Source organism: Verruconis gallopava (genome assembly GCF_000836295.1).
Source record: "Verruconis gallopava strain CBS 43764 unplaced genomic scaffold supercont1.51, whole genome shotgun sequence".
Lineage (NCBI taxonomy): Eukaryota > Fungi > Ascomycota > Dothideomycetes > Venturiales > Sympoventuriaceae > Verruconis > Verruconis gallopava.
Window position 1 is genome coordinate 60,685 of NW_015622187.1, and position 11,675 is coordinate 72,359.

The 11,675-nt window shown below is 47.0% G+C and overlaps 5 protein-coding genes across 5 annotated transcripts; 3 read left to right on the forward strand and 2 right to left on the reverse strand.

The window, feature by feature from the left end:
• Positions 1-229: 229 nt before the first annotated feature.
• Positions 230-1,446, reverse strand: PV09_08986 (uncharacterized protein). Its single transcript, XM_016362971.1, has 4 exons — positions 1,363-1,446; positions 1,170-1,308; positions 995-1,114; positions 230-934 (listed from the first exon to the last, which is right to left on the reverse strand). The coding sequence occupies exons 1-4, from the start codon at positions 1,414-1,416 to the stop codon at positions 366-368; spliced, it is 882 nt and encodes a 293-aa protein (XP_016209196.1). The 5' UTR covers positions 1,417-1,446; the 3' UTR covers positions 230-365.
• Positions 1,447-1,542: 96 nt separating this feature from the next.
• On the forward strand, positions 1,543-3,264 carry PV09_08987 (uncharacterized protein). Its single transcript, XM_016362972.1, has 2 exons — positions 1,543-1,624; positions 1,680-3,264. Exons 1-2 carry the CDS (start codon positions 1,564-1,566, stop codon positions 3,170-3,172), a joined length of 1,554 nt encoding a protein of 517 aa, XP_016209197.1. The 5' UTR covers positions 1,543-1,563; the 3' UTR covers positions 3,173-3,264.
• A 10-nt stretch (positions 3,265-3,274) lies between these two features.
• PV09_08988 (urea carboxylase) lies at positions 3,275-7,206 on the reverse strand (the record flags this gene model as incomplete). The annotated part of the gene is made up of 5 exons (XM_016362973.1): positions 3,275-4,477; positions 4,527-5,845; positions 5,902-6,373; positions 6,418-6,934; positions 7,001-7,206. The coding sequence occupies 5 exons, from the start codon at positions 7,204-7,206 to the stop codon at positions 3,275-3,277; spliced, it is 3,717 nt and encodes a 1,238-aa protein (XP_016209198.1).
• Positions 7,207-9,364: 2,158 nt separating this feature from the next.
• Positions 9,365-10,214, forward strand: PV09_08989 (uncharacterized protein; the record flags this gene model as incomplete). The annotated part of the gene is made up of 3 exons (XM_016362974.1): positions 9,365-9,529; positions 9,576-9,762; positions 9,814-10,214. 3 exons carry the CDS (start codon positions 9,365-9,367, stop codon positions 10,212-10,214), a joined length of 753 nt encoding a protein of 250 aa, XP_016209199.1.
• Positions 10,215-10,599: 385 nt separating this feature from the next.
• PV09_08990 (uncharacterized protein) lies at positions 10,600-11,459 on the forward strand (the record flags this gene model as incomplete). Its single annotated transcript, XM_016362975.1, has 2 exons — positions 10,600-11,124; positions 11,310-11,459. The coding sequence occupies 2 exons, from the start codon at positions 10,600-10,602 to the stop codon at positions 11,457-11,459; spliced, it is 675 nt and encodes a 224-aa protein (XP_016209200.1).
• Positions 11,460-11,675: the final 216 nt, after the last annotated feature.

Here is an 11,675-nt window from a genome sequence, read left to right on the forward strand (position 1 = left end):
TAAAAGTTCTAAAATAATTGGAAATATTCTGTTGGACGAAAGACTGGAGAATCAAGATGTAGTGGTGCTTTTATTATACATGTACCGACAAAGAAGCAAAGGGATATACTAATGTCACCGTATGGCACTGCCGTCTTCGATTAAGTCCTGCTGCTAAATTGCAGTAAATGCTCAAAGGTTAACAGTCCTTATAATGTACTTATAGCCAAAGACGGAACAAACTTGGGCTCGGGATGAGCAAAATCCTCATATATTCGAATATCGCGACTATAATGAAGACAAAAAGATGATTGGTTAAGTTGCCTCCTGTGTTCACATTGTTCTATGAACAAGACGTCTGAATACAAAGATTGTGAATCGTTGTTTTACAATCCAACCTCTTCTGCGACCTTTGACGCGATGTCTCGAAAAGCCTTTGCTCTTGCGCTGTCCGGTTCCGCCACCACTGTCGGCTTTCCTTTGTCTGTATCGCTTGAAATATTCCCATGCAAGGGTATGTCCCCTAAGAATTTTATGTTTAAGTCTTCACAAACTTTCTTAACTCCGTCATAGCCAAAAATATGCTCTTCATGCCCGCATTTGCTGCAGTGAAAGAGCGCCATATTCTGTACCATTCCTAAAATTGGAATATTTACTGTACGGAACATGTTGATGCCCTTCACGCTATCTTTTAGTGAAAGTGACTGAGGAGTCGAGACTATGACAGCGCCGTCTAGCTTCACCTGCTGCGTAATGGTAAGTTGGACGTCGCCTGTGCCTGGTGGCAGATCAAGCACAAGAACGTCGAGACCACCCCATTCAACCTCATGAAGAAGCTGTTGGAGTGCCTTCATTACCATAAGGCCACGCCATACCACGGGACTAGATTCGTTAACCAAGTAGCCCATGGACATGGACTTCACACCATAGTTTGACAAAGGTAGAAGTTGGTTATCTTTGGTTAACAGTTAACAATCACAATCAAAGTGAAAGAAATCAAATGTATCAGACACACTGGATGACAACCTGGGCTCTCCAGATAGGTTGAACAGACTTGGGATGGACGGCCCGAAAATATCCGTATCGAGTATTCCTGATCTTAATCCCTTCTGCGCGAAACACAAGGCAAGATTCGCTGTTCGTCATCAATACTCGATCTTTCAGCGGATCCATCTTCGATCATATCGTACCGGCTATGGTGGACTTTCCCACTCCTCCTTTTGCAGATGAAACAGCGATTACCTTCTTCACATCTTTGATGCTCCTCCTCTCTGGCAAGCCGCGCTGCATACGTGGTAACTGTGGTGGCGTACCCTTCCGGGGTAGCCCCTACAAAGATTATCAGGAGAGAAGTAGAGACTTCGCTGATCATCAATTACATACCAAGGGATTCTCATGACGCAAAACACTCAGCGTCGAGAACAGTCGACGCTTCATGCTCTTAGGTTAATGCGGTCTACATTGGTGATTGGCTACAGGAGTTGAGGTTTATGCCAAGACATTGGACCCTTAAATACGAACCTGCAGAATCGCCCCCGAAAAAAAAAGTTGGTAATTGTGCACATTGCATGCTCAGCCGCAACAATGGCAAGACCCAAGACGCGCGCTCAGAAACTCCAGGAGCTAAGCGATGTCAGGGCGAAAGGTAGTATAACTAAGGGACCTACAGAAAAGATCTTGAGCTGACCGACTTCGCTAAGATTTTGACCCCGAGGACGTCGGCGAATACAATAGCGACAGCGAAACTAACGAGTTTGAGAGCGATAACGACGCGCCAATTCATGCAAGGGAACACTACGAGGAAGTAGGGAAGAGCAAGCTGCGAAAACCTCAACCTATCAACCTTGGACCTCAGTATGCGGGTTTGAAGGTGCGACGAGATGCATTGAACGTCGACGACGATGAGGACGACCCATTCTCTCGCGACTACGGTGATAGCGACAGTGCCAATGAAATTTCCGCTAGTGATCAAGATGGCGAAGAAGAAAGTCTGTCTGAGGGCTTGAATGGGAGCTCCGATGAAGACCGTTCGGACAATGAAGCTGGCACGGATCTTACACATGAAGAAGATGACGAGAGCGATGACGAAGGTTCGGTCGGAAGAAATGAAGGTTTGGGAACAGCTCGAAACGCAGATGGGATAGACAGAGAGGAGCTGCGAAAGCTCATGATTGATGATCAGAAGCACGTAGCGGCGACATTGTCGCAAAGTGCGAAGGCAGACGCAGAGAAAGGTAAAGCCGTCAAGGCACAACGATCCACTTTCGATACGCTCTTGAACGCAAGAATAAAACTTCAGAAAGCTCTAATTGCTACGAACTCTCTGCTAGCTTCTCATCCATCTAAGGACATTACAGAGTCCGAGCAAGATGTTATTCATGCTGCAGAAGTCGCAGCATTGAAACTCTGGAACAACCTGAACGATCTTCGCACCTCGTTGCAGTCCATTAAAACCGGGCAAAAGCGCTCCCACAGACAATTTACCACGCAGGACTCGATAGATGAGCTATGGGAGGAGATGAAGACATACGAAACGGCTCAGAAGAAACCAAGAATTACAGGACTGGATTTTTGGGCATCAAAAACCCGAGCAATGACATCTCTTCCTCAATCTCGAGGCCGACTGCAGCAGTCTATTAAGGAGAATCAATTAAGCGATGTGCTTGCTGCGCAACTAGCAGATATAGCGCGATTAGTGTCTAAGACACAAGTTGCTCGATCATGTGCGCCCATTCAAGCTGCATCCGTCAAGAAACCGCAGGCGAGCACAGGCGACGCACGTGATGACGATGCCAGTGAAAAAGAGCCCGAGAAGCTCCCAATATACGACGATGCGGATTTCTACACAATCTTATTAGCAAATCTAATCTCTCAGCGCAGTTCAGACGCCACCATCAACCTCTCCAACTTGAGTATTCAGCCATGGCAGGCAGCACGCGAAGCTAAAACAAAGAAGGTGGTCGACACGAAAGCAAGTAAAGGCCGAAAATTACGTTATACTGTTCATGAGAAGTTGGTCAGTTTCATGGCTCCCGAGGATCGAGGCTCGTGGGGCGAGAGGCAAGCTGAGGAGTTATTCAGTAGTCTGTTTGGTAGGAGAATTGCACTCGAAGAGGACCATGAAAACTTCAATGAAGACGCTGAGGAGGATAAAGAGATAGAAGGGCTGAAGCTCTTCGGTGGACAGGAGTAGGTTTTTGACTTTGGCAAGACCCCCAACCATTGAGCGTTTGTTGTGACTGCACCAGGAATACAAGTAGTGATCAAAACTTCTGAATATTTTCCTTTCAAACATCTACTCCGCCGTAATGATCGCATCATCGGCATTGACCGAACTGCCGGGCTTCTTGATGATTGCTTTGACCTTTTTCCCTTGAGTTGAGGCGGGTGCATGCAAATTGATCTCCATCTTCATCGCTTCTAAAATCGCCACCAACTGGTCTTTGACCAAAACGTCACCATTCTTAACCAGTATCTTCCATACGTTCGCCGCCATTGGAGACCTTATTGTGGCAATGTTCTCGTCTTTCATCATACTTTGCACAAACGCCTCATCTACCGGTTCTTCAGCTACTTCAGCCTCCCACTGCTTGTAGATGACCTTCTCAATCTCTCCCTGCTCATTGAGCGCTTTCAGTTGCCTTTCTTTGTACGCAATGGCGTCTGGATCAGCCTTCGCTGCTTGGAACATGTCGTACGAGTGTCTCACGTCAAATATCCCATCCGAGACCTGCCACTTGTACTGGCCAGCGAAATAGGCTGTTGCGAGAGCGTCGTACTCTTCGACACTGACCTCGAAGAATTTCACAAGGTCATACGGCTCCATAATCCACGGTTTTTCCGTCGTGAACCCAGGTTTGGTCCCGTACGGGTCAAACATCTCTAGCGTCCGCGCAAGCATCATGTAGCCGCCTGGCTGATCCATGGGATAGATGGCGAGGAGAGAACCACCAACCCCTATCGTGCCTCCTGGTGTTGATATACGAGTTGGATTGTATTTCTGCGCGAGGAATGCCTTGGGTGCAAGTGGGAAGAGCATGGGAAGTCCAGAAATGAAGCCCACAGCAGGGACAACAAACGTGGTATTCGTAAGAATGTCCAAGGCATCTCTTCTACTTTGCAAAGCGTTGGCTTTCCGCACATATTCGACGTTATCAGGTAGATATACCGCCTTGTTTCGCGTTGTAGCCATGTAACGTTGAATACACATATCAAGGTCGGGGTGATCGAGAACCACGGGAAGCCGAAACTCGCGACATTTGATTTTCATGTCTACGGAAGCAGTTATGGATGTCTCGAGATCGTGGAGCAAGTTCACGAAATCCTTCTGTGAGATACTGATTGGATCGTACTCTATCGTTAAGCATCCCACATGTGGTGTCAGTAGAACATTTAGATTTTGTTCCTCAAGCTTGCAAACCAGAAGTCTTATGCGCGACATGACGGATATATCGGCAGACTGTTCTCCAAATTCTATCAATATGAAAGCGTCTCCCCCCTTTATTTATTTTAGCATCATCATTCAAACAGAGCTAGCCCATACTCACTTGTCTATAAACAACTTTTGGTCGGAGTGCTCCACTTGCTGAAACTTCTTTGAGAACTGCAACACTTTTGTTAATCGCGACAGGATTGAGGTTCATAGGAAGTTTTGGGTTGGTAGCGACTGTCTCTTTACAATCACTGACAATTTTTTGAACGAATGCTAGGTACTCATCTAGTTTTTTCCGAAGCTCGGTGGCGGATTCCATGGAAACAGGAGTCAGTTTAACTCGATCATCAGGTCTAAGCTGGCCGAGCTTCCATAGCTCTGCGGTGATAACTGTGCTTGAGCAGACGAGTCCACCAAAATTAGGACTATCGTAGCATAGAATTGTAGAAGCATCTCCACCCCAGTTAACGCCGCCAGGAGAGGGATATCCAAAGTCAAGGTAATTCGAAGGGTGAGAGCCAGCTTCCCCACCGTCCTTTCTTGCCCATTGGGGAGTTGGCCCGATGAGTTTTATGCCTGTTCTATTTGAATTGTGTCCAACCTTCCAAGCAGTCGAATACAACATGTTTCGATCAGTATCTGTCATAATATCTGCCGAATCGTGAGGGCCTTGCATAACGTAAATCTCTTCAAAATTATAATCCGGTATGAGCTTAAGCGGTAAGGAGTATTCCACCATCTCTTCTGCCCACAGTGGACTCTTATCTGAAAGTTTCAAATAATCCCCGGTGCGTATCTGTCGCCCTTGTGTGCCTCCATATTTCTGGCTGGGTGTTGTTGATTTTGATCCAAACAAAACAGGAACGCCAGGGAAGCCACCTTTGATTGCAAGATACGCACGAATACCCGGACCGTTGATAAAACCCACTTTGACTCGTTGTCCACGCTGGACAACGAGTCGTTTCCATAGAGATACCTCTTTTCCGTCAATAGTGAGCGTAGTTGGTGCACCACACACGGCTATCACAGCAGCAGACAAGAACAACATTTCTGGTCCGCTTAATGTGATCTCCAAGAGCTCATCTTCAGGCAGATTCCCGACAAGAATGTTAGCTAATCGAGCAGATACAATATCCATAGGACCACCTTTGGGGATTCCGTGTCCCTTTTTGGGCCTTCCAACATCTTGAACAGTTGTAAAAGCACCTCCGAAGAGGAAGTCAATAGCACATGGTCTGTACGAAAGATTGTTCGTAATGAAGTCTGTCGTCGTTTTACCATCTTTGAATTGTTCAGAAGCGACAATGTCTCTCAAAAAGTCCATGTTGTTTGCGGGTCCCTTGAAGGAAACTTCAGAATCAAGCAACTTGATCATGGAGTTGATAGCCTCTGATCTAGACGACGCAAAGACCATTACTTTCGCGATCAGTGGATCTAGAGGTCTCCGTAAGAAAATTTAGAATGCACAGATTTCCTGAGCATGTACGAACCGTAGCTTGTAGTGATTTCTTGACCGGCTCTCACCCACGTGTCTACCCGGAGAGTCGTAACACTGGGAATGACTACTTCCTGAAGAATACCTGGACTTGGTGCGAAATCACGCGACGGTATCTCTGCATACACACGCGCCTCGATTGAAGCTCCATTGAGTCGAAAATCTTGGAGAAGAAGTAGTTCCTCCGCTGAAATTCCAGGTTTCCCAGCCAACTCGGCATCAGCTTGACGCAACATCAAGGCCACAAGATCTATGCTGTAGCATAATTCTGTGACCCCATGTTCTACCTGCAGTCTCGTATTCATCTCAAGGAAAAAGAAGTCTCCTGTTTCGTCATCCTCGAGAAATTCGACTGTTCCGACTGACTTGTAGTTCAGAGCTCGGGCAAATCTGGTCGCGGAACTAGTAAGCTTCTCTCTCAATCCACGTCTCGCCTCTACAAATGGCGATGGGCATTCTTCGATAATCTACTTGCATCAGCTGATTTACCAAGATGGAATGCATTGCTTACCTTTTGGTGTCGGCGCTGGATGCTACACTCTCTTTCGCCGAAGTGAATGACCTCAGAGCCATTGCCAAAGACCTGTACTTCTATATGTCGGCTTTTTGGGTAGTATTTTTCAACGAAGATCCCGGAATTCTGGAACAACGTCTCTCCACGACTCTTCACACTTTTGAACTTCTCTCTCACTTCGTCGGCATCCTTGCATACTTGAAGGCCCATCCCGCCACCGCCTCCGGTCGCTTTCAACATAATTGGATAACCAAGATGATGGCCTGCTTCCACAGCTTCATCTTCACTCAGAAGCAGTCCAGTTCCCGGAACAACTGGAACACCAGTTGCAATCGCGAGCTCGCGTGCGCGATGCTTCAGCCCCATGTCAGCAATACATTCCGCCGATGGTCCAACGAATGCTATCCCCGCCTGTACAATTTTCCGGGCAAAGTCCGCATTCTCGCTGAGAAAACCGTAACCAGGAATAACTGCGTCGACTTCGCGGTCCTTGCAAATCTGTAGTATATTTTCTCTGTTCCAAAATCAGCAATCGTCTGACAGGAAACTTGGCGAAAAACTGCTCTCGTTTTACACTTACACGTCCAAGTAACCCGGTGTGCCATCAGACTTGAGAGCTACCGACTCGTCTGCGGCGCTAACATGAAGTGATGTAGAATCTGAAGCTGTGTATATAGATACGCTTCTAACACCCAACGCCGAACATGCCCGGATACACCGAACAGCAATTTCTCCACGATTGGCTATCAGGACCTTTTTGATCCTTGAAAGCTGGGATTCTGTCATCGTGTAATAGTCTCGATGCGAGAAGCTCTAGAACAAACTATCTATCTACGCGTTGGATGTCGTGATTTGGTTCAGGTTTCGTGGCGCATGTTATTTATCGCGCAAGCCGTCATGTTCTAGGATCTATGGTAAAACTCTAAACGTACACAACTACGTTATCATGCGTCTGACCCGGGCGAGACTCAACCGAACGAGTTCGGGATCCATGTCTGCTTATGCAAAGGGGATTATTCCCGGGTGATGTGAAGTCTGACTTCGCGCTAAGGAGAGGTGATCGTCCGACGGCAAGGACGAGCGGATGCTGAATCCCTTCATTCATCCAGGGAAGCACAACTGGAAGCGTTAGATCTTTTCAGCAGCACAGCGAAACATTATCCGGTGCAATGGCTTTTGATCAGACATTCGACAACCTTTGGGTTATCGAGTCTCCATTCCCAAAATAGAAAAATTTCCCGTCGCCAAACAGTCATGCATCACAAGCACGTCGATGAAACGGGAAGATACTCTGATCTTCATCGCAATGAGGAGCGTAGATTAAAAGTGCCGAGCTGTACGATTTCCGTTGAAATCGACCCCATGCCCGTTTTCTGCTCCTTTCATGGGGCTCAGGAAAATCTTCATGCCCAGCCCCGCCTTGCATTGACTTCATCTACAGCTTTCCTACACATTCTGACGTTTTCTAAAGCGGTCGGCATATCTGAATGAATGCAAATAGAGAATGGCTTTCCTTCAAAGTCAAGCTTCAATGGCTCCCCTTCGATCCCAATCACTGTGTCATTCATTCCTATGGACAAAGTCCTGGAGTAGATGTCGTCCGGAGTAGCAAGTTTTCCTTGTCCAACCCTTACAAGCTTCTTGTTTTTGTCCCAATAGATATCAACGTAGGCCTCCTCGACGTAAGTCAAACCATACTTCGCGCACAGTGCCTTCTCTGCGTCAGCATGTTTCGCACCGTATACCGGTACCCCAAAAACAGCACAGGCCTTAATGACAGCTTCGCAAATGGCGTCATCACTTTGCATGTAAAAGAACAGTTCGCCATGCGGTTTCACGTGATTCAGGGGAATGCCTTCAGCTTTGAGGAATGCACTCAGAGCCCCGACCTGGTACAATATCATGTTATACATGTCTTCCGGCTTGATCTCCATCTTGCGACGTCCGAATCCAAGCAGGTCCTGTAAGCCTGGGTGCGCGCCACATCTGACTCCGTGTTCCTTGCAGAGCCTGACCATTCGCCTCATTATCGTGGGATCACCTGCATGGAAGCCACATGCGATGTTGGCAACATCAATATACTTGATGAGCTCCTCGTCTGGTCCCTGTGTAATTGGTTAGCTTTACACTTGCTCAACAAGAGGGAGTCGAAGTAGATAAGACCATTTTCCATCTCCCAAATCCCTCCCCCATGTCGCAGTTGATCTCCACTCTCTTCACGATATCCTCCATGTTTCGGAGCTTGAAATAATCCAGGTCAAAGAGTAGATTGAGCAAAGATTTCTTGGTGTTCTAAAGTGTTGAAAGAAATTTGGTGACACCTTCAAGAGGCCCTTGAACAGACGACCACATTTAGCATGCGAAGTGATCAACATGTACCCCTCCCAATGATGCCCATGTGCATGCATATCATCCTGGCTCGGGAATAGTGGTCCATGCAAAGCGATTTCGATATCAGAATCCCGTCCCGCCTCTTATCACATTGATTCTTAGTACGAATTTAAAATATCGTCTTGTGCCTTCCCAAAACATATGCTACGGCTGATATGTCAATTTGGACCATGCACGTAACTAGGCTACCTTTCATCGTTATCAACAATCCTGGCTATTGACATGCAGAAAGTTATCCTCTTTGAGAAGAAACTGGAAAAGAAATTAGGAACCATGCACTCGAAATGATACTGTGATTCGCAAATACACGTCATTGGACGATGTGTGATTTCATATCAGCGGTGTCCAGATTCAGAACACATTTATACGCAGCTTTTATGTTCCAAGCCCACGCAGAATTGATGATATTTTTCAGGATCATCATGGCAGAGTCTATGCTGAGCCAAAGCTCTGGCTATGGAATCATCATCGGCTTCGGGGCCCTCTTTGCCCTGGGGATGTGGGCGCTGACGTTCTGCTCGCAAAATTTCACAACGAGGTCCAAGGTTCTGAGATGTTCATGACCGCCAAAAGATCGGTTAGCACCGGTCTTGTCGCTTCCGCAGTGGTCTCATCTTGGACGATCGCTGCTACTCTTTTAACATCTTCAACTTGGGCATTCGAATATGGAGTGTCAGGAGCATACTATTATGGCGCGGGGGCAACAGTACAAATCTTTGTAAGACGAATCTAGACGATTATTGAATGAAAGCTGACGAACCTAGGTGTTTGCTGTGGCAGCAATTGAACTGAAAAGACGCGCCCCTGGTGCGCATACGTTCTTGGAAGTAGCAAGACTGCGTTACGGCGTGGCTGGCCACGTCATCTTCATCCTCTACTCAACAATCTATGCAATTATCAACTGCGTGAATATTCTCGTGGGAGGTTCCGCGGTCTTCACGGCACTTACGGGTTCGTAATGATTTTCCTCAAGCAAAATTTCAGCTAAATGTGTGCGTATAGGCATGAATGTTATTGCTGGGGTTTGGCTTTTGCCTGTAGGGGTCGTGATCTATACGCTCACAGGCGGGATCAAGGCAACAATTCTGACGGACTATTCACATACGATCATCATCTATGCAATGGTGTTAGCTGGCCTATTCGTTGTTTACACTAGTAACGATGTTCTGGGAAGTCCAGATAAAGTGTATGATCTTCTTCGCGAGCAAGCCAAGATTTCTCCAGTTGATGGGAATGCTGGAGGCGAATATCTCACCATGCGGTCGCAAGATGGAGTTCTCCTTGGTGTTGTTTTCTGGTGTGCAGTGTTTGGAACCACTATCGATGTTCAGCTTTTCCAGAAAGCGATTACGGCAGATCCAGTCAGCACATTGCCGGGCTACATGATCGGTTGCTTAGCTTAGTTTTCCATCCAATTCTGTCTTGCCACAACATTTGGACTGGCTGCCAGAGCAATGCAGGGAAGTCCGAACATGCACACATTGACCGCAGAGGACATATCACAGGGACTTGCTTTACCGTATGCAGCACAAGCTCTTATGGGAAAGGGAGGCGCATTTTTCGTACTTTTCATGGTCTTCATGGCGTGCACATCAGGTTTCTCTGCTGATATTGTGTAAATTGCAGCAGTGTACACATATGACATATATGGAGGTAATGCTTGCTCCGAAAAGTTTACGTATGCTTAATTGCTGACTGGGAGCGAAACAAGCTTATGTGAATCCCACAACATCAGGGGGAAAGTTACTTCGGATGTCGCATTTCGCTGTAGTTGTGTGGTCAGTATGCATGGCTGTTATAGCGACGGGTGTCTCCCAGACAACAATCGGAGTGAACTACCTGGTAACATGCATGGGCATTTTCACCGGCTGTGCAGTCTTTCCTATATACAGCACCGTCCTTTGGAAGCGCCAGAACAAAGTTGCCATCGTTGTAGCACCCATACTTGGTAGTGTGACAGCGATTGCATCCTGGCTCGGTAGCACCCATGCTCTTGAAGGGTTCGTGACAGTCGCGACGACTTCTCGAATTCTACCGCTTGTCATCGGCAACGCCACTTCGCTGTTTAGTGGAGCCATATACTCTATACTCTGTACCTTTGTTTTTGGGCCCGACACATTCGACTGGAAGAGATTAACAACGGACATTATTGTTGTCGATGACAGTGACATCAAAGGCCTGTCTCCAGAGCAACTCGCGGAGCAAGCGGCAGCAGAACATATGACTCCGGAAGCTTCTCATACCCTGGAGAGAGGAAAATTGATGGCGATACTCATTGCCTCGATCCTGTGCTTTATTTTCGTCATTCTCTGGGTGAGACGACACCCTTTGCTGCCATGTTCTGGGTCAGTGCTAACCTTTTTTAGCCGATGCCCATGTACGGCACAAAATATGTCTTCTCGAAGAATTTTTTTCGTTTTTGGGTCGCCTTGTCGTTTTTGTTCGCATTTGCGGCAACTTTTACTATAACACTAACGCCGCTGATTGAAGGCAGAAAGACTATTATGATGTTTTGGTTGTTTTTGACTGGGAAACAAGGGAAAGATCTCCAAGCCGTGGAAGGTGTACATGCACCTAGCCCGACTGACATTGTGGTAGAACACCGTGCAGAGGATATGAAAGAAAAAACTGGTCGAAATGATAACTGACGATAGAACTCAAAATCTATACGGCCGGGTACCAGTCAAAATCGGAATTTCTCTGGGGCGGGATGTTCAGGTGACATATGATGCGAAATGGATCGAAGCGCCATTACTATTGAAGTCTGTATTTGAGGAGGAAAATTCATAAGCCTTTCCCGAAATCCACCTTCTCTGCCTTGTCCTTGGGGACTGTGATCAATCAAGCTCGCGACGAGAGTACGG

Bases quoted from the DNA above. Each gene is read 5' to 3' on its own strand.
- PV09_08986 (XM_016362971.1), bottom strand. From the start codon at position 1,416: ATGAAGCGTCGACTGTTCTCGACGCTGAGTGTTTTGCGTCATGAGAAT. The intron at 1,309-1,362 runs GTATGTAATTGA...TAATCTTTGTAG, and splicing joins TGCGTCATGAGAATCCCTTG to GGGCTACCCCGGAAGGGTAC. The intron at 935-994 runs GTGTGTCTGATA...TGTTAACCAAAG, and splicing joins AGAGCCCAGGTTGTCATCCA to ATAACCAACTTCTACCTTTG.
- PV09_08987 (XM_016362972.1), top strand. From the start codon at position 1,564: ATGGCAAGACCCAAGACGCGCGCTCAGAAACTCCAGGAGCTAAGCGAT. The intron at 1,625-1,679 runs GTAGTATAACTA...GACTTCGCTAAG, and splicing joins AAGCGATGTCAGGGCGAAAG to ATTTTGACCCCGAGGACGTC.